General features: G+C 41.5%; 1 protein-coding gene across 1 annotated transcript; it reads left to right on the top strand.

The window, feature by feature from the left end:
* The first annotated feature begins 9,049 nt into the window (after positions 1-9,049).
* LOC115141804 (flotillin-2-like) lies at positions 9,050-22,527 on the top strand. Its single transcript, XM_029681010.2, has 11 exons — positions 9,050-9,281; positions 13,190-13,271; positions 14,602-14,692; positions 14,943-15,066; positions 15,650-15,768; positions 17,652-17,765; positions 18,011-18,130; positions 18,467-18,681; positions 19,025-19,208; positions 19,709-19,858; positions 20,160-22,527. The coding sequence occupies exons 1-11, from the start codon at positions 9,122-9,124 to the stop codon at positions 20,196-20,198; spliced, it is 1,398 nt and encodes a 465-aa protein (XP_029536870.1). The 5' UTR covers positions 9,050-9,121; the 3' UTR covers positions 20,199-22,527.
* Positions 22,528-22,578: the final 51 nt, after the last annotated feature.

Here is a 22,578-nt window from a genome sequence, read left to right on the forward strand (position 1 = left end):
GACTAGGGCTATACAGGCCACAAACACAGACAATGACCCACAACTAAGGTGGAAAAACAGGCTACCTAAGTATGATTCCCAATCAGAGACAACAATAGACAGCTGTCCCTGATTGAGAACCATACCCGGCCAAAACATAGAAACAGAAAACATAGAAATAAAGAAACTAGAATGCCCACCCATGTCACACCCTGGCCTAACCAAAATAGAGAATAAAAGCCTCTCTATGGCCAGGGTGTGACAGCAACGACCATCTTTAGACCTGACGTATCCATTACAACAGACACTATCCAGAGCCGCGGAGAAAGCTACAACCACAAAGGACATTGTGACTTCTGGGGAAGTTAACCAGAGACTCTCTGATGAACTGACTCTCAAGCAGACGGACCGGCGATTCCAACAGAGAAGACAACAACGGCATATGGGCGTAAATATATACATTGCAATTATTTTCGAATGAGTGGCTGTTCATGGGCAAAGGATTAGCATTTCAATGAATATAATTCTCAATTGTGTCATTTAGTCTTTCCCGCTCTTTCTCAGGCCCCACCCCTTTCCTTTGTTGACCAAACTGTCATATCGGCTTCATCCGCTGGGGTCTTTTTCTTTGTGTCATGTAGTAACCCAAATATCTACTGTTTGTTTGTTATATATTTCTGTGCTTTGGTTAGCTAGTAAATAAATAATTAATCCGATTTGCATATCGCTGATTCATCATTTAGGCTAGCGTTCGTGCAGATATCCAAGGGTTTGCAACGTTCAGTAATGAGAACTGATGAGGTAATAATAATTCATTAATAAGCGACTGTTTTGATAAGATATGAAAATATCTGAAGAGTCGATTCAGGAAATAGAGTTTCTAAATATTTTCCCGTGGTGCCCCGACTTCCTAGTTAATTAAATTTGACATGATTAGGTTAATCATGTAATAATAATTACACATTGAGAATGGATTTGATAAAAGACATGACAATGCTCTTAGAAGTCTGTTCCCATGCAGCAGTATGGAGTAGCCTGAGTATTACAGAGGAAATATTCACTACATGACCAAAAGTATGTGGACACCTGCTCGTCGAACTTCTCATTCCAAAATCCTGGGCATTAATATGGAGTTGGTCTCCCCTTTGCTGCTATAATAGCCTCCACTCTTCTGGGAAGGCTTTCCACTATATGTTGAAACATTGCTGCAGGGACTTGCTTCCATTCAGCCACAAAAACATTAGTGAGGTTGTGCACTGATGTCGGGCGATTAGGCCTGGCTCGCAGTCGGCGTTCCAATTCATCCCAAAGGTATTCGATGGGGTTGAGGTCATGTGCAGGCCAGTCAAGTTCTTCCACAATCGATCTCGACAAACCATTTCTGTAGGGACCTCACTTTCTGCATGGGGGCATTGTCATGTTGAAACAGGAAAGGGGCTTCCCAAACTGTTGTCACAAAGTTGGAAGCACAGAATCGTCTAGAATGTCATTGTATGCTGTAGCGTTAAGATCTCTTTTCACTGGAACTAAGGGGTATAACCCGAACCATGAAAAACAGCCCCAGACCATTATTCCTCCTCCACCAAACTTTACAGTTGTCACTATGCATTGGGGCAGGTACCGTTCTCCTGGCATCTGCCAAACCCAGTTTGGCGAGCTTTACACCACTCTAGCCGATGCTTGGCATCGCACATGGTGATCTCAGGCTTGTGTACTGCTGCTCAGCCATGGAAACCCATTTTATGAAGCTCCCGACGAACAGTTGTTGTCCTGACTTTGCTTCCAGAGGCAGTTTGGAACTCGGTAGTGAGTGTTGCAACCGAGGACAGACAATTTTTACGCGCTACGTGCTTCAGCACAAGAAGCCGTTGTTCCCAGACATTTCCACTTTACAGTAACATCACTTACAGTTGACCTGCTCTAGCAGGGCAGAAACTTGGCGACCTGATTTGTTGGAAAGGTGGCATCCTTTGACAGTGCCACGTTTAACGTCACTGAGCTCTTCAGTAAGGCCATTCTACTGGAAATGTTTGTCTATGGAGATTCATGGCTGTGTGTTCGATTTTATACATCTGTCAGCAACGGGTGTGGCTGAAATAGCAGAATCCACTAATTTGAATGGGTGTCCACGTATTAAACTGCAGCATTGAGGACAACAGATTGGATATTTACTGTGGTTGTAGGGGTGGAAACTTTCAAATGTGTGTGGGGTGTTTTAGAATGTGTGTGTGTGTTTGGGGGGTCTAGGACATTCAAACAGTGGGAACAAGAGCTAGATGTTGCATCCAGGAAACTTTTATAGTGTCTCTGCAATGCAAATCCCATGAATCAATCCCACAGCTCTGTGCACTGCAAATAATTAAATAATGACATCTCTAAAAGGTTTACACAGGGACAGATACGCCATTCTCCCTTCCTCCAGGAAATACATGTAAGTGCCTGTGTAATCCTGATGATGGTGGATAGGCCCATAACTGCAGTGTTGCACTTGATAATTGCTGCCACTGCACAAGTGGTCGTTAATGCAACATTGGCTGCCATCTTTCCCTCTCTCTCTCTTAGTGGTGGTGGAGTGAAAGTAATTATGGTGAATATTTATCCGAGAGCTCCTGCTCCTCTCTCTGTTTCTGTGAGAGAAGGCAGGCAAGGCAACCAAACCGACTGCGAATGCCGCACATTAGAAGAGTAGCAGACGTATTGTTGTGGGCTTTAACAAAAAGGAGAACAACGCCAGATCAGGTTCTGCTTCGTCTCTTCTCTCTCAAGAGCGCTGGGATTCTTTTAATGCCTCTCCTGGAAGACATACAGTACCAGTCAAAGGTTTGGACACACCTACTCATTCAAGGCTTTTTCTTTATTTTTTACTATTTTCTACATTGCAGAATAATTGTGAAGACATCAAAACTATGAAATAACACATACGGAATCATGTAGTAACCAAAAAAGTGTTTACATTTTAGATTCTTCAATGTCGCCACCCCTTTGCCTTGATGACAGCTTTTCATTTTCTCAACCAGCTTCATGAGGTAGTCACCTGGAATGCTTTTCCAACAGTTTTGTAGGAGTTCCCAAATATGCTGAGCACTTGTTGGCTGCTTTTCCTTCACTCTGCGGTCCAACTCATCCCAAACCATCTCAATTGTGTTGAGGTCGGGTGATTGTGGAGGCCAGGTCATCTGATGCAGCACTCCATCACTCTCCTTCTTGGTCAAATAGCCCTTACACAGCCTGGAGGTTTGTTTTCGGTCATTGTCCTGTTGAAAAACAAATGATAGTACCACTAACCGCAAACCAGATGGGATGGCATATCGCTGCAGAATGCTGTGGTAGCCATGCTGGTTAAGTGTGCCTTGAATTCTAAATAAATCACCAACAGTGTCACCAGCAAAGCAACCCCCACACCATCACACCTCCTCCTCCAGATTTCCACCGATCTAATGTCAATTGTTTGTGTTTCTTAGCCCAAGCAAGTCTCTTCTTATTGTTGGTGTCCTTTGGTAGTGGTTTCTTTGCATCAATTCAACCATGAAGGCCTGATTCACCCAGTCTCCTCTGAACAGTTGATGTTGAGATGTGTCTGTTATATGAACTCTGTGAGGTGCAATATGATGTGCAGTTAATTGCCCATTTCTCTGAGGCTGGTAACTCCAATGAACTTATTCTCTGCGGCAGAGGTAACTCTGGGTCTTCCTTTCCTGTGGCAGTCCTCTTGAGAGCCAGTTTCATCATAGCGCTTGATAGTTTTTGCGACTGCATTTGAAGAAACTTTCAAATTTCTTGAAATGTTCCGGATTGACTGACCTTCATGACTTAAAGTAATGATGGACTGTCATTTCTCTTTGCTTATTTGAGCTGTTCTTGCCATAATATGGACTTGGTCTTTTACCAAATTGAAATGCATTCCAGGCGACTACCTGATTATGCTGGTTGAGGGAATGCCAAGAGTGTTCAACGCTGGCAACAATGCAAAGGGTGGCTACTTTGAAGAATCTCAAATATAAAATATATTTTGATTTGTTCAACACTTTTTTGGTTACTATTTGATTTCTTGTGCTATTTCAAAGTTTTGATAACTTCAATTTTACAATGTAGAAAATAAAAAATAAAGAAAACCCTGGAGTAGTTGTCTAAACTTTTGACTGGTACTGTATGTTTAAAAGCATAGAAGTTTGAGATTCATGTTGAGCAGACAGGCAGGCTGTTTTCCTGCATATTCTGATTCACCCCCTCCACTGGCTGGCAAATTAACTATTGAGGGGGATAAGGTGGGGAAAATGACAAGAATTTAGACAGAATATTTCACGCTATTGTAGACTGGTGTTGCCAACTGTAGGCTACTTTGCTGGGTCTGATATCTCGTTTTCAGCACAGTACCAGCTAGTTGCTGGAACTGTCCTGAAAATAGAGCCAGCAAAGCAGACTGCAGTTGGCAATAGTAGTCTATGATTGTGAATGCATTTCCGGGTACAGCTTGGCTTAGAAGTGTGGAAAGGGTATTGAAATAGCATACTACTACCAGATAGTATAAGATGAGCTCATTGGAATTATCCATTAGTTGCAAGAATTTAGATGCTGATGACAATGGCCTACACCTGTCTATGAAAACAATGTGGTACAGTACTCTATGAAACAATGTCAATAAAGAGCTTTTATAGATTGACCACAGGGTGGCACACAAACAATATGATATGGCATGGCACTCAGTAGACTCAGCTCAACTTCAGTAGGCCTAGAGCTGATATTATACATTAATAATATTAGGCACCCAAAATCCCCATTACACATCCACATAGAATTGCCTTCCCAGATGTATTTCTTCAGTTGAGTAAACTATTTATTGGAGAATGTAAAATAATTCACTGTACAAAAGCACAGAGGTGTATTCATGCTGTGCTAACACGTCCTGGTCACCTGTGTACTTATATGTACAAACGTGACCAGTGACCAGACCCCATGTGAGAGTGCCCCTAGTTTACAAATGACAAAGTTAAAACAGCCCTAGACAGACAATATATTCACAACACTTGATTAAATGAGCACATAAGCCATCGACATAAGCAGACGGAAATGGCCCCTATAACATGCACAGTAGGGGACTCTCTTTTCATGCCGAGACCCAAATGCAGACAGGAGGCAGATGGTTGGAGTCTTACAATGTTTATTACTCCAAAGGGGTTGGCAAGAGAATGGTTGTGTACAGGCAAAAATTCAAAACCAGATCAAAGTCCATGGGTACAGAGTGGCAGACAGGCTCGTGGTCAAGGCAGGCAGAATGGTCAGGCAGGCGGGTACAAAGTCCAGAAACAGGCAAGGGTCAAAACCGGGAGGACTAGAAAAAGGAGAATGAGAAAAAAACGCAGGTTGACTTGGAAACATACAAGACAAACTGGCACAGAGGGACAGAAGACAATGAACAGTGAGACACGGGCTAAATCTTAGACACATGGAAGGTAGGGTGAATACGGAGGGTACGGGGTAACACAAGGCGGACAGCAGTGGAACTCAGGACTCTGGAGATGCGAAATGGACCAATGAAATGAGGGGACAGTTTGCGGGGCTCTACCCGAAGGGCCAGGTCCTGTGTGGACAGCCATACCCTCTGCCCAATGCGATAGCAGGGAGCTGGGGTCCGGCGACGGTCCGCTTGTCGACAATACCTGGAGTTGGTTTTGAGAATAACCGCCCTGGCTCTTCTCCAGGTACGTCTACAGCGGTGGACAAACATCTGGGCCAAGGGTATGCTGACCTCCTGCTCTTGTTCAGTGAAGAGTGGAGGCTGATTCCCATTTTGAGTTCTCAGTGGGGTGAGTCCCGTGGCAGAACTGGGAAGAGTGTTCCGGGCATACACCACTCAGACCAGTTGACGGCTCCAGGTAGTGGGGTTGGTTGAGACCAGGCGGTGGTCTCCAGGTCTTGGTTGGCTCGCTCTGACTGACCTTGAGTTTGGGTATGAAATCCGGATGACAGACTGGCCGGCGACCCAATAAGGGTGCAGAATGACTTCCAGAACTGAGACAAGAACCCCGATCTGAGACCATGTCTACTGGGAGTCCATGGATCCGGAAGACATGCTGCACCAAAAGCTGGGCCGTCTCCTTGGCAGAAGGTAGTTTGGGGAGAGGGATGAAATGGACGGCCTTGGAGAACCAGTCGACTACAGTCAGAATGGCAGTGTTGCCATAAGACGGAGGGAGCCCAGTGACAAAGTCCAGAGATATAGGAGACCAGGGACGATGAGTGGCTGCAGGAGGCCAGTGGGGGCTTGCTGTGGAGTCTTGTTTTGAACACACAGTGCATGCGGTGACGAAGACAGAGATGTCAGGGACCATTGTGGGCCGCCAGAAACATTGTCGAAGGAAGGCTAGTGTACGACGGGACCCTGGATGACAGGTCAGCCTGGAGGAATGAGCCCATTCCAGGACTGGACTGGATTAGGGATAAACAGCCGGTTAGCCAGGCCCCTTCAGGTCCAGGCTGGGAGCATTGTGCCTCGTGGACGAGGTTCTCAATACCCCAATCCACAGCGGCAGCAAGGCATGAGGTAGGGAGAATGGTTTCAGAGGTCAAGGGTGTGGCAGAGGAACTGTATAAGCGGGAGAGGGCATGAGGCTTCACATTCTTTGACCCTGGGCAGCAGGAGATGGAGTTGAGGTCGCTTGGCTGTACAGAGATATTCAAGGTTTTTATGGTCGGTCCAGACCAGGAATGGCTCTTCTGCTCCTTCCAACCAGTGCCTCCTCTCTTCCAACGCCATCTTCACCGCCAGGAGTTCTCGGTTGCCATCATCGTAGTTCCTTTCAGCAGGATTGAGACGATGGGACAGGAAGGCACAGGGATAAAGCTTCTGGTCCTGGGCAGATCGATGGGACAGCCCCCACTCCAACATCCAAAGCATCAACTTCCACCACAAATTGATGCGAGGAGTCTGGATGGAAGAGGATGGGTGCTGTTGTGAACCGATGCTTCAGGTCCACAAAGGCTTTGTCGACAGCTGGAGACCATTTGAACGATGCCTTGGGAGAGGTGAGTGCCGAGAGGGGGACTGCCAGGGGGCTGTAATCCCGAATGAAACAGCGGTAGAAGTTTGCAAACCCAAGAAATCGTTGCAACTGCACCCTGGACGTTGGTTGAGGCCAATCCACCACTGCTTTCACCTTTCCAGGATCTATCTGAACATTGCCCTCAGCAATGACTTATCCCAGAAAGGTGATAGTAGAGAGGTGGACCTCACACTTCTCGGCTTTCACATACAGTTGGTTCTCCAGGAGGCGCTGAAGGACCTGTCTGACATAAAGGCCATGTTCTTTGCAGATCGGGAAAAAAAACAGGATGTCGTCAAGGTACACAAACAGGTTTAGCATGTCCCGAAGCACATCATTGACCAAAGCCTGGAAAACAGCAGGGGCATTGGTGAGTCCAAAGGGCATGACCTGGTACTCATAATGTCCACTGGCTGTGTTGAAGGCTATCTTCCACTCATCCCCCTCGCGTATCCAAACCAGGTGGTAGGCATTTCGAAGGTCCAACTTGGAAAATATGGTGGCCCCCATGAGTGTGCCTGAGACCATAACTCCTCTCACTCTTGCGTTCCCTTAGGCGTCCATCAATTCTCATGGTTAAGGCGATAAGTAAGTCGAGGTCCCCCGGCAGTTCCTGAGCAGCTAGCTCATCCTTAACCTCCTCAGATAATCTGTGCAGAAAAGTATCAAAAAGAGACTCCGGATTTCAAGTCAGTCTCAGCGGCCAACGTGCGAAAGCCCACCACGTAGTCTGCCACACTAAGTGAGTTTTGACGTAAGTCAAGCAGTTGGCTGGCTGCCTTTCTCCTGGATACCGGAGACTCAAACTTCTCACCTCTGCCATGAATTCCTCCAGATGGCAGATTGTTGTTCCCAAACTGCTGTAGCCCAGAAGAGCACCCTTCCCGACATTAGCGTAATTATATACGAATATCGCTCTGTAGGTGGTAAGCAGGGATCACAGGGAGTCGGGATAGGCTGTACCAACTCACCACAGATAGGTACATGTATGCTCTCGTTGGCTGGCCTTCACTTCATATTCGTCGCCAAGCCCACTGGCTCCAGGTCCTCTATAAGTCTTTTCTTGGTAAAGCCCCGCCTTATCTCAGCTCACTGGTCGCCATAGCAGCACCCACCCGTAGCACACGCTCCAGCAGGTATATTTCACTGGTCATCTTCAAAGCCAACTCCTCCGTTGACCGCCTTTCCTTTCAGTTCTCTGCTGCCAATGACTGGAACGAATTGCAAAAATCACTGGAGCTGGAGTCTTTTCTCCCTCACTAACTTTAAGCATCAGCTGTCAGAGCAGCTTACCGATCATTGCACCTGTACACACACAGCCTATCTGTAAATAGCCCACCCAACTACCTCATCCCTATATTGTTTTTTTTTTTTGCTCCTTTGCACCCCAGGAACTCTATTTGCACACTCATCTTCTGCACATCTATCACTCCAGTGTTTAATTGCTAAATTGTAATTATTTCACCACTATGGCCTTATCTCCCTAATCTTACTACATTTGCACACGCAGTAAATATATTTTTCTATTGTGTTATTGACTGTACGTTTGTTTATCCCTTGTGTAACTCTATGTTGTTTGTGTCGCACTGTTTTGCTTTATCTTGGCTAGGTCGCAGTTGTAAATGAGAACTTGTTCTCAACTGGCCTACCTGGTTAAATAAAGATGAAATAAAAATAATTTAAAAAAAGTTATCTTATGAAGGTATTATTACATTTCTTATCCGGCAGGGGGCAATCTTCTACCATAAAATGTGCATCTATCTTGACATGTTCTCCAAAACACAAAACACAAATTATATTAAATTAATTCAGTAAGTCCTGAAGGTATTGCTTTGCATATATAATTACATTCTTTATAATGTATTGTGAAGTTATATGTTTCTAAGAACTTTCTGTGAGAGAGTATATTTCCTTATTTATCAATAGAAACTGCTACTACCTAGTGGCTACTAGTACACTGCATGCGAAGGGAGAGAGCCCCATGAAGTGGGCAGGGCATGTCGTGTTGACAAACGTTAGCTTCTAGCTAGACTACGTCACCGTCTTGATTTGGGGCGGGGGCTTGCAGGAGATTTAATAGGAAGGTGGCAAAGACGCTGTGAATGTTTACTGTTTTTAATCGAATTGAGAGACATTTAACCACACAACCAATATATATATTACAATACAGAAGGGTTTCACGTATATTTGAGAGATTATATCACCAGACGAAGATGGGTAGCTGCCTTACAGTTGGACCAAATGAAGCCGTGGTTGTCTCTGGTAGGTGTCCCCCCTTCCTGCCATGCTACTGTAGCTAGGAAGCTAACGTAGATAGCTTTCTATCATACAAGCTTAATTGTTAATATACGGTTATTTTAACCTATTCGTTTACCAACGGTTCAGTTAATGTATAGTGCTTCTTCGCCTGCATTGCTTGCTGTTTGGAGTTTTAGGCTGGGTTTCTGTACAGTACTTTGACATCCGCTGATGTAAGAAGGGCTTTATAAATAAATGTGATTGATTGATTGTATAACGTAAACTCGTACATCGCCTTGGTCCGTACAATTGCCTTTATTTTAGCGCCCCAAAAACGTAATACTTCTAGATCAACTGTAATGTCAATACCATTGTAAAGCACAATTTATCCCCTTTCCAACAGAATCAATTACATTACCTAAACGTTGCCCGTTTCTGCATAATTCAAGCAGGCAATAAGCCCCGTCGGTCTTTTTAAAAATTGCTTTTTAAAAGCGAAACTAATGCAGAAGGAGAGATGTGTGTGTAACAGTATAAATTTAGACCGTCCCCTCGCGCGACCCAGGGACCCTCTACACACATCAACAACAGTCACCCACGAAGCATCGTTACCAATCGCTCCACAAAAGTCTCGGGTCTTGCAGAGCAAGGGGAACCACTACCTCAAGGTCTCAGAGGAAGTGACGTCACCGATTGAAACGCTATTTAGCGCGCACCGCTAACTAAGCTAGCCGTTTCACATCCGTTACATGTGGGAAAAGTTTTTTTTTTTTCACTCGATCTGTCCAACTTTTCACCTCAAATGTAAATAAAACACTATAAAGAGTTTATATAATGTGTCATTACATACCTATTTGAAGGTTTGTGTCGGATTTGAATCAGGGTTTTAAGTGATCTTAAACGGAGGGTCCGTTATCGATCAACGCTTGAATAGAAACAGTTCACACCCCAGATTTTGAAGTCAACACAGTCGCTACATTCCCATTCCTTTTCTTTGTAGCCTCCTTTGAATGTTGCGGTTGCGCACATTTGTACGGAATGGGGTGAGTTTACGTTAACTAGTTAATGAAACGGTCATTGCATTGATTTTGCTCGACGGATATTTTATTAAAAAAAATATTTCACCTTTATTTAATCAGGTAGGCAAGTTGAGAACAAGTTCTCATTTACAATTGCGACCTGGCCAAGATAAAGCAAAGCAGTTCGACACATACAACGACACAGAGTTACACATGGAGTAAAACAAACATACAGTCAATAATACAGTATAAACAAGTCTATATACGATGTGAGCAAATGAGGTGAGATAAGGGAGGTAAAGGCAAAAAAAGGCCATGGTGGCAAAAAGGCCATGGTGGCAAAGTAAATACAAAGTAAAACACTGGAATGGTAGATTTGCAATGGAAGAATGTGCAAAGTAGAAATAAAAATAATGGGGTGCAAAGGAGCAAAATAAATAAATAAAATGCAGTAGGGAAAGAGGTAGTTGTTTGGGCTAAATTATAGGTGGGCTATGTACAGGTGCAGTAATCTGTGAGCTGCTCTGACAGTTGGTGCTTAAAGCTAGTGAGGGAGATAAGTGTTTCCAGTTTCAGAGATTTTTGTAGTTCGTTCCAGTCATTTGCCTACCTGGTTAAATAAAGGTGAAATAAATCAATAAAAATTGGCAGCAGAGAACTGGAAGGAGAGGCGACCAAAGAAAGAATTTGTTTTGGGGGTGACTAGAGAGATATACCTGCTGGAGCGTGTGCTACAGGTGGGAGATGCTATGGTGACCAGCGAGCTGAGATAAGGGGGGACTTTACCTAGCAGGGGTCTGCCAGAGGTCCGGACAGCAGACCCTCCGATTTGACACACTGAACTCTATCAGAGAAGTAGTTGGTGAACCAGGCGAGGCAATCATTTGAGAAACCAAGGCTGTCGCTGTCGATGAGGATGTGGTGATTGACAGAGTCGAAAGCCTTGGCCAGATCAATGAATACGGCTGCACAGTAATGTTTCTTATCGATGGCGGTTAAGATATCGTTTAGGATCTTGAGCGTGGCTGAGGTGCACCCATGACCAGCTCTGAAACCAGATTGCATAGCAGAGAAGGTATGGTGAGATTCGAAATGGTCGGTAATCTGTTTGTTGACTTTGCTTTCGAAGACCTTAGAAAGGCATGGTAGGATAGATATAGGTCTGTAGCAGTTTGGGTCAAGAGTGTCCCCCCCTTTGAAGAGGGGGATGACCGCAGCTGCTTTCCAATCTTTGGGAATCTCAGACGACACGAAAGAGAGGTTGAACAGGCTAGTAATAGGGGTGGCAACAATTTCGGCAGATAATTTTAGAAAGAAATGGTCCAGATTGTCTAGCCCGGCTGATTTGTAGGGGTCCAGATTTTGCAGCTCTTTCAGAACATCAATTGAACGGATTTGGGAGAAGGAGAAATGGGGAATGCTTGGGCGAGTTGCTGTGGGGGGTGCAGTGCTGTTGACCGGGGTAGGAGTAGCCAGGTGGAAAGCATGGCCAGCCTTAGAAAAATGCTTATTGAAATTCTCAATTATGGTAAACAACATAACAAGTCATATCGCTTCACTAACGTAGTTAGCTAGGTTGTTACTAGTCCTTGATCATGTCTCTCAGTTCTATTACATTACACATAAGAGTCATTGGAGGAAGGCGTCTTCTGTGGGGAGTTTTGTTGAAAGCAACTCTGTCTGAACATTAACACGCTTTGATTGTGGTAGGATTTTAGAAGCATAAGGACTTGATCTTTCATATCAAAGAAACTATTTTCAAAAAGGAAAATGTTAAGTTGATACACACCTTTTTTATAGGGTTATTGTTCCCACACAGTCATATCTCTATGTTAAAACACGTGTTTACTGTTTACGGAAGACAGAGGGACAACCTGTACTAATTAACTAACTCGCGTGCTCTGAACACCTGTGTGTAACCGAAGAAGGTCGCCAGAAACATATTGTCATTGAAAAATATTGTCGGCTGCAACTATGGTAAAGCCGGTTAAAACAGTGTACATTAAGTGTGTATTTTGCATTTGTGAAATGTAGATGTGATATGAAAGTAAAGGTATTTGTTTCTAGAACTGGATCGCATTTGTGAATCGATAGATTGATTATTTGATTGATTTAGCTGCCAGGGCCAGTCTACCTGTGAATATAGCAGTGGTGTAAAGTCCTGAGGTAAAAATACATTAAAGTACTACTTAAGTCGTTTTGGGGGGTATCTGTACATTACTATTTATTTTTTTGACAACTTTTACTTCACTACATTCCTAAAGAAAATATTGTACTTTTTACTCCATACATTTTCCCTGACAACCAAAAGTACATTTTGAATGCTTAGCAGGATATTTCTTGAACTGCATTGTTGGTTGAGGGCTTGAGGGTAAGCATTTCACGGTAAGGTCTACACCTGTTTTATTCAGAGCATGTGACAAATACAATCTGTCTCAACATCCTCACACTTGGTTTGGAGCATCATAATCTCCGGTGTAATCCAAATGAGGGACAAAAATATTTCAGGTCAAAACTATAGTTTTGAATGAGCTAAGTCATACCAACACTTCCATGTTTTGATTGTTTGAGTTACTACATCCTTAGCTATGTACACTGTAATATGATCCTCACTTAGCTACCAAGTGCAAGGCCAATGGATTTCTAAGCTTGCAGGGAAATTATACACAAGGCTATGTAATCATGTAGCCTACCCTTATAGAAGTCTATGAGTAGCTTATACCTACACATGTTTTACATTTGGCCCTGTAGTAACCTAGCTATTGCATGGCACCAAGACAAAGGAATTGTTGTGGTAACAACTAAAAAGGGTGTTAACTGAGCATCTGTAATGAGTGCTGATGAATGATAGTCATTCCCTGATGGAAATCTTGTGCCACTGCTCACTCACGCCTTGTCTGTTTAATTTCTCAGGTGCCTGTTGTGGCTCAGATGAGAAGACCTACATGGTGGGGGGCTGGGCCTGGGCCTGGTGGCTCATCACTGACATTCAAAGGTGAGACCGTCGGTGACGATGCCATGTTATGCTATAGAATTGTCTTCATCAGTCTATCAGCAATCATGGGTTGTTTTGCAAATGGTCTGGAGGAGGCTTGTTTTATTTATTCAATGGATAAATAAGACCAAATGTTTCCATACAAATACTAAATTGGATAAAAGGGCTGCCTGAGGTTTAGAAACCCACAATAATTTATGGACACAGCTCCAACAGGTTTTTCAGCTATCGTAGATTTCCACAATCATAGCCTATAATTCAGTAAACGCACCAATCATCTGCGGACTAAGAATCAGCCAGGAGGTGTGTGCGTGGAAGACTATTATTTATTTTATTTTATTATTATTTTATTGCCACACTTTCCTGACTGACCTACATTGTGTTAATGAATTCTGGATGTTTCAAATGGAAACATGGCAAAGGGCACTTGGCCCCACCTTAAACTACAGTACACATTCACTATTCTGCCTTTTTTCCCCGTGTGTCACTTGGCCCCATTCTTACCCTTTTTCACAGTAGGTTAGGTGCTGTCCTCTGTTTATTAACTGACTGTAAGGCATTCTCCCCTGGGTTTACATGAAAGCATGCAATGTTTTGTTTAGGGTTTCTTCAGGGTATTTTTGCTCAATAGCCAGTAACTAGTCGTTTGGGGCGTGTCAAGTAAGTGGTGGCAATAGAAGTAGTAAATCTCCAGAAACAATAAACATTCCACTACAGAAATATTCCATCACTGAAATGTTGCCATTGTGAAACTCCTCATGTGACTTCTCAATGATATTTATTCAATGATGAAATAAGATAACAATATTTCAGCTGAGCCTCCAAATTATTCCATTACTTCTGCTCCTGATGTGTTGTCAGTGACATTGTCACATAATACTGATGCAGAGTGTTTTTCTCTTCTCCCTCTGTTATTGTGCTGTTAAAGGGACAATCTGCAGTTGCTATATCCATTTTTGGTTAATGATATGTAACCATTGATTCTTGAATAATTTTACTTATAAAGGCCGCATGAGCTTTGTTCAACTGTCGTACTCCATCAGAACGCAAAATATAAGCTTGTTTTACTATGTTTGTAAACAAAGCGAATGTAAACAAACACTGTATACTATAGCCTCACAAGATGGTTAAAACTATCATTTTGAAATCATGGATGGTCACTCCTTGTATCCATAGCTCTGTCTATGTATTTGAGTGGTTGCATTTTTACAGCCACATCCCTTAGCTTTTTTCCTGAAACAGTGGGGAGAGAACGTGTCGTTATTGTTTCAAATGCAGGTTGCCCCTTTAAGGTCTGCATTAACAAAATACTTTTTTTCCCCTCATATAGGATTACACTGGAGATTATGACACTCCAACCCAAGTGTGAGGATGTTGAGACTGCAGAGGGGGTCGCCATCACTGTCACTGGGGTGGCACAGGTAAAAAAATATATATTTCGTCAGTTGTATGAAACCGACACCATTGAATTGGAAAATGTCTTACCTATTTATAATTTTAATTTGTTATTGATTTTAATATATTTTAATTACAACCTGCAGCTGTAGCGAGCTCTTTGTGTGAACTAACTTATAGCCGTAGATCAAGTTTTTAAATCACAGTGATTCATATTTGCGTATGCAACCAGGCCACAGTCTGTCTTTCCGAATCTCTCCTTCATCTCTTCTCCAGATCAAAGTGATGACAGATCATGATCTTTTGGCAATTGCTTGCGAGCAGTTTTTGGGCAAATCCGTCCCTGAAATCAAAGGAGTGGTTTTGCAAACCTTGGAGGGACATTTACGCTCAATTCTAGGTGAGGAGAATCTCTCCAAAGGAAAATATATATATTTTTATATTATGGTCTTCTGTTGATTTCAGTTGGTTGTTGTCAGCTTTGTTCTCTGTTAGCTGATGTAAATCAGTGGCTAAACCTCAGCGTCACACATACACATAGGTTTTGCTGATGGGTAGTTTTTCAACAACAAAGAATTGCAGATGGGTAGCTTTTCAAACAGTTTGTTCAAGCTTTGTACTAAATATAGCCTGTCTAAATTAAAATAATTTAGAAAAAAGTAGAAATTACAGTCAATGTAATGAGAGCCTGAATGTGTGAAAGGGAAACTTCTAAAACCACAAAACTGAAATCTGAGAATATAGACTGCACTATTGAAAAGTAAACATTATATGTTCTGTATTATGAGATTTTCATGTTTTACTTTATGATGATAATGACTTTAGAGATCTATGTGTTTTTATCAATGCATTTTATCTTTGTAAATACCCATGAATTTTGGTGATTATTTGACTACCATGTGGGATAGCCTTAATTAAGTGAAGTAGGTCTATATCCAGTGTTGTAGAGACTGACAGGCTCTTCTGCTCTTCCCTCTCCCCAGGTACACTGACGGTGGAGCAAATCTACCAGGACAGGGACAAGTTTGCCCAGCTGGTGAGGGAGGTGGCAGCACCTGACGTTGGCAGGATGGGCATTGAGATCCTCAGCTTCACTATCAAGGTGAGTCAATTGGTGGTGCCATGAAGTGTGGAGGGTAAATGCAGTTAAACACATGTTTTTATTTGAATGTTTTTGTTTTATTGGTGTGTTTTATCCTATGGCATTTAATGGATGATGTAAACCTGTTGATTGGGAGGCGACTCCACTTAACTAGTCTTCACCGTTGTTGATTAGGATTGAGTAATGGATTATTAGTAGTTCTAATAGCTGTGAGTTAGCCTAGACCGTCACAGTCCCCGTCAATGAGATCCACTTTTTATTATCAGCTTGTCGTGTCTCTAGTATGGTTAAATGAGATTACATGCTATTTTCAAATCAATTCCATATGTGTAATTATTGTTACGTGATTAAACTAATCATGCAAACTTAATTAACTAGGAAGTTGGAGCACCACTGAAGCATTAGTTTATATAGAGCGGCTATCTCCCGAATCCACTCTTAAAGATCTGAAGATCTTTTATATCAATAGCAATCAATCATTAATTATTCTTTACATTATATCAGTCTCATCTGAACGTCGTAAAATTCTTGGTTATCTGCACGAACACTAGAATAAATTATGAAACAGCGATATACAAATTGGCATTAATTATTTACTAACTAATCAAATCACAGAAATACATAACAAACAGTAGATATTGTTTACTGGATAAGAGCGTCTGCTAAATGACGTAAATGTAAATGTACTAACAATGATAGGAAAGTCCCTAGTGGGTAAAGGCGATATGACAGTTTGGTAGACAAAAGGGAAGGGTGAGACTGAGAGCAGGAAAGACAAAATAGATTAATTACACAGTATATATTTATATTAATTGAAATGCTAATCCTTGCACATGAACGGCTGCTCATTCGAGAATAATTGCAAGTATATATTTACGCCCGTATGTCGTTGTTGTCTTCTCTGTTGTAATCTCTCTGAAACCAGAGTCTCTCTGGTTGCGTTTCCCTGAAGATTAAAGTATTTTGTGGTTGTTAGAATGGATACTAAAGAGTACCATTTGGGAATGTTCTCATAGGATAGATGTTTCGGCGGTTGTTGGTATTCTCGTTCCAGGTTTACATCATTTTTAGCTCCGGACTAGTAATTATATACATCTAAGATTTGCTCTTATTCTGTAGGGATCGATAGTCTCAGAGTTTAACCATTCCCAGCCATGTAGCCAATGCTCCATGTGGTATAGTCCTGTCCTTTGGTAGAGTTGTAGTTTAAACCACTTCACACACCAGCATCTCTAAGACATGTTTTGGTCTTAGAGATTCAGCCATTTGCAACCTTAGCTTACACTGGGGTTTGCGTGGTCTTAACCATTTGCAGCTGGGGTTTGCTTAGTCTGATGTGAATTTCATCAGGAGTTAGTTTTATACGTAACAGTAGAAAAGGGCGGTCCATGGCGCGTAATGTGATGTCTAGGCTCATGGGGGTGTGGCTACTGACTAGTTCATCTTTAGATGTTAACCTGGCAGCTGGGAAATGTACACTTTAAGAGATACCGTTATGTGTGAAACACACTCGTCATAACTGTCCTTTAAGTGTCCACGGATTATTCTCAAAAGTAGCAATATGTTTTAATTCTCTTTTGGGGATTAGGAGTTTGGCCAAGTCTCTGTTCTGGGAGACACTCTCCCTCAATACTGCATGGTAGTTTCTACCCGGTATTTACGCCCGGGGGTGATAAACCTGGGTTAGGAGAGAGTGTGAGAGAGGGTAGAAGCCATAATCTACACCCAGAAAGGGCCACGTCATAACAAGCTCTTTACTGCAAGTGCGACAATCAATTAGATGTTATTACATGTTGATGTTGGACATTTTATTTACGTTTTTGTTCCCTCAAGTATCTCTGGTAGTGTATGGTAATCTGAGCTACTGTGTGTGTGTGTTGTAGGATGTCTATGATAAAGTGGACTACCTGAGCTCACTGGGGAAGACTCAGACAGCAGCAGTCCAGAGGGATGCAGACATCGGTGTGGCAGAGGCAGAAAGGGATGCTGGGATAAGAGTAAGATTCAATTCAATAAATGTAATAATTTCAGAGGGGCAATTATTTTTAGGGTTATGTTTGTCTGTATTAATGTACATACATTTCATTTGAAAGGTTTGTAAGCTCATTTTATTAATTTCCCCTTTTCCTCTCCTCATACGCTTCCACTCTGTTTCTCTCTCCTCATCCTTTCGCCCTATCTCTCTCTCATGTACATTCAAACCTCTCTTTCTCTCTCTCGTTGTCTCACTCTCTCTCACCAGGAAGCAGAGTGCAAGAAGGAGATGATGGATGTTAAGTTCCTGGCCGACACAAAGATGGCAGACTCCAAACGAGAACTTGAACTGCAGAAGGCTGCTTTCAACCAAGAAGTCAACACCAAGGTCTGCATGAACTCCATACTCCACTTTTGAATGTCAGTTAAATGAGTACAGTGCGATAGAAATTCCAGTCTACTAACTTATTCTATGATGTTGGTCCATCTGAGTCTAAATTATCAGTAGGCGTTAGTAATTTAGTAAATGCGACATTTTACGCGATCAGAGAGCCCGGAATTAACATTAAATATAGCCCTAAGCAGCCAAACGCTCCCTCCAGCCAACCCCAACATTAAAAACTCCTCTATCAACATAGACGGCCATGTCATGATCCTGTCTCTCTGTCTGTGTGCTTCAACATGGACGTCTTGGTCATGTCTCTCTCTGTCCCTGTGTCTCCAGAAAGCGGAAGCCCAGCTGGCCTATGAGCTGCAGGCAGCTAAAGAACAGCAGAAGATCAGGCTGGAGGAGATGGAGATTGAGGTGGTTCAGAGGAAGAAGCAGATCACCATTGAGGAGAAGGAGATTTTCCGCACAGAGAAGGAGCTCATCGCCATGGTGAAGAGGCCTGCCGAGGCAGAGGCATACAAGATGCAACAGCTGGCTGAGGGACAGAAGTGGGAACAGCTTTTATATCATAACAGAGCATATCCACAGTACCGTTATACGCTTACCTAGCTGTAACATACAAACTGTCGTTCACTAGTGATTCCACTCAACTTTATGTGCATTGTCTTCTATCACAAAAACATTTTCTACACATGTAGATTGGTAGCACTTCATTTAACTGTAAAAAAAAAGCTTGTTTTTTTAACAAGTGAGCAGTTAAAATGGTAATTACACAATAATAGCATATGAATTAAATTGTTTCTTTTGGAAACTAGCGGATACTTTTTTGTCTCTTTTGGAAAACAATCTAGTTTCCCAGTTGTTCTGATACAAGTGTGTTGTGTCTTTCAGGATGAAGAAGGTTCTGACGGCCCAGGCAGAGGCAGAGAAGATCCGGAGAATAGGCGAGGCAGAGGCTGGCTCCATTGAGGCTATAGGGAAGGCTGAGGCTGAGAAGATGAGACTGAAGGCTGAGGCTTACCAGCAGTATGGAGAGGCAGCCAAGACTGCTCTTGTCCTGGAGGCCCTGCCCAAGGTAACATACTATGGAATTAATTGGTTGTTTTAAATGCAGTGTATTCATGCGTGCATTCGAATGGTTTAGATTTGATCAAATTAAATCACTACTGCCTTGACGAGACCTTCATACAGATGTATTCATATTGAGGTAGTAATGTGTAGATGTACAGTAGACATACTCATTAACATGCCCCCAGATAAACCTAGTAATATTGATACTAATAAAGCAGTAATAAACAGTTATAATCTAGTAACCGTAATAATGCCGGTGTTTGACTTTTTATTTCTGACTCGACAAAGTACAGTAGTATGAGTCATCAGCCAGTAGTTATCTACAGTATCTTTGTCAGCCAGTGTTAAGAGGTGGTAGCCTGCATGTATAAGTGTCAGATTACACATGGTTAAAGTGACTCAGAAGTCAGATGATTTGTTGATGTAATATGCCATTATATACCATAAATGTGTCTTGTGATGTGAGCACAATAAAAACATCTCAATGTGCCCGAATCTTCCTAGATTGCAGCCAAGGTGGCGGCGCCGCTGGCCAGGACCAATGAGATAGTAATCCTGAGCGGGGAGGGAAACCATGTGACGGGGGAAGTGAACCGCCTCCTGGCTGAACTTCCTGTGTCTGTCAACGCCCTCACAGGAATTGACCTATCAAAGGTAATTAGGGGCTGGACAGGAAGTGGAACTTCACTTAGCGTCAGTATAGTATTGTTCACCAGACATGCATGGTGAAAATGGTAGGTAAAACAGATTAGTGAGTCCATAGAAATATAATTACACCCATCATGGAACTGTTCTAATAATTATATGAATTAGCCAATATGTCCTACAGAATCCTATTGGTGCTGCTGGATTGTTCTAACCTACATGCAATTTTTCAGAAATAGTGAAATGAAACGTTAGCATACAATCTCTTTCTACCCTAAATTTTTTTTTTTTTTTGTTCCCTATTCAACAGATCCCACTACTGCAGAGGATGACTGATGCTCAGGCCTGAAAACAATCTTTCCCTTCTACTCTCTGTTTTATGCACTCTCATAGACTGCCTTCAATACCCTTGAAATTATTATTTATTTATTAAATATGAACAAGTGGATTTTTTTAAACCTCTGGTGCCTTAATTTCTACAGGACCAGAATATCTGCATGTACCGCTGCTCCTTTATATACTCTATGTATCTTTTGAGTTCACAACTTTTTGAATCATGAAGCTTTTTACAATAAGTAGATCGCATGACATTGTTATCATTTAGCATGAACTGAGCCTTTTTGATTTTACTCATAAACCTCTCTAGTCTCTACCTTACCATATCATGTCAGTGAACAGCTGTCAAGAAGAGCAACCTCTATGATTTTCTTTCAAAGTTGCAACTCACCGTGCCTATTATATACTTCATTATTACTCAGTAATTATCTCTTCTTGCTCTCATGTGACTATTTTATAGATTATGGAAGTTACTGTACTCTAATGTATATAACTTTTAATTGAACTGATTTAATTTGTGTCCTTTATGATGAGTTATGGGTTTTCACAATCAGGTGACAAGTTGTATCAAGTGCTACATGAAACAAGGTGCTCACTGCTTACTATCCTCAAATAATTTATTTAGGTTTCTACTTAGTCAAAACTCTGAGTAACTGGGAATTCTTCCCACTCTTTAAGAAATCATGTGTTTTCATTTAGTTTTATGTTGTAAACATTGTTTAGTACATTATTCCAAACACTTTCATTTATAGCAACATGAATGGCTTTTTATACTCATCCCAGAAACCAGATTGGCAGTCCTTTTGTTTCTTTGGCTATGATGTATCTTTCTGAATTGGCGTGAAGTAAATTAAAGTACTGAATTGACTTGAAGTAAGTTTGAGGGAGAGATTAAGTACTTTGTGGGATTCTAATGATTTAGTGTAATTTATTGAGAAGTGTTTGTCCTGGTGAAAGTTCAGTATGTGAAATATTGAAGGGTTTTTGAGTCCAAGAAGTAAAATGGTGTAACTCATAGCCAAACGCTAGTCATTGATCCTTATCATTTTTATTATACAGGAATAGTTTTTTTTTTTTTATATGAGCTGTGATATGTTTTTAAGAAGTAATTTTGTTCATTCTGTTGATTTCTTAATTTCATGTTTCAATTGATTAGTGTGACTTGATTATAACATTGACAGACACTTGTTGCAGTTTTATATAGTAATATAAGTACATTTTAAGCCATGTAAGACAGCTCTTCAGGTTCTGTCCACGATGTAATCTTTGTTAAAGATAACTCTGTATATCATACACTTGTCAGAGAAAGATATCACTCCCGTTTAGACAATGCTGTTCAATGTATTTAGTCATTTATCTTGCTTTTAATCATCTATAATTGTGAAAATGGGTATATGTACTGTTACACTATTGTCATTCCACATGACCTCCATGTTTATGATCTGTTTGTTGAGCTCATTCCAAGACTGAATCACAATCTCTGATTTATATTGGCTTTTTGTTGTATTGTGGTTAGTCATCGTAGAGGTAAAAGACTAACTTTCTGCTTGTTGTTTAGTATCACTATTTACGTTGTAATCTTAACCGAGGTGGAGAGTAGCCCTTTGTACAAGGACAGGGAAACGGCAGATCTTGGTCATTTTTATATATATATATATATGTGGATGCCATCATCACTGATTTGGAGACTTGCACTATTCAACATGAGATCATGGAAATGGGAAATCAAGATGGGAAAACTCCCAACTATCATGTAAGTGGACAGATTACAAAAAAGCACTGAGCAAATTATAAAGAATATCATCGCTCAAATGTTTGAGCGAATATCATCGCTCAAAAATCCAGATGTTTGGATTGGAAAAATGTTTCCTTGTCCTTTCCCCCTCCCAGACATATCATAATGTTCGTTTTAATTAGTTAAATGAAAACGACTTGTGAAGGACTGTTACTGTAATGTTTATTTTCGTCTTCCCTCAAGTTGATTTGACTCTACTCCATTGCAGCCATTGTAATCTAAGTAATTTTGCCAATACTGTGAAAAGGTTTCAGTTGTGTAACAGCTGTAATTTGGATTTTTGAGTTGCATTGTGGCTTCATGACCAAATGCATTGTTCTGGCCAAGCTTTTATTTTTTTTGACAATCCACTAAAGATACTTTTTTACTTTTTGGATACTTTTTGTGAAAATAATTATCACTTTACTGTTGTGTCAAATATGCACTCCATCTTTTTGAGTCAATGTAGATGTTTTTATTTTTCAACAGGACTAGATATTTGTGAATGTTACACAATATTACCATATTTCAGTCTTCATCTGTCATGCTAATAAAATTACAACAAATAGTTGTGCTCTTTTTCTAATAATTCAGTATCTTCCATCGATGTGGACAGCTG

Source organism: Oncorhynchus nerka, linkage group LG14, assembly GCF_034236695.1.
Source record: "Oncorhynchus nerka isolate Pitt River linkage group LG14, Oner_Uvic_2.0, whole genome shotgun sequence".
Classification (NCBI taxonomy): domain Eukaryota; kingdom Metazoa; phylum Chordata; class Actinopteri; order Salmoniformes; family Salmonidae; genus Oncorhynchus; species Oncorhynchus nerka.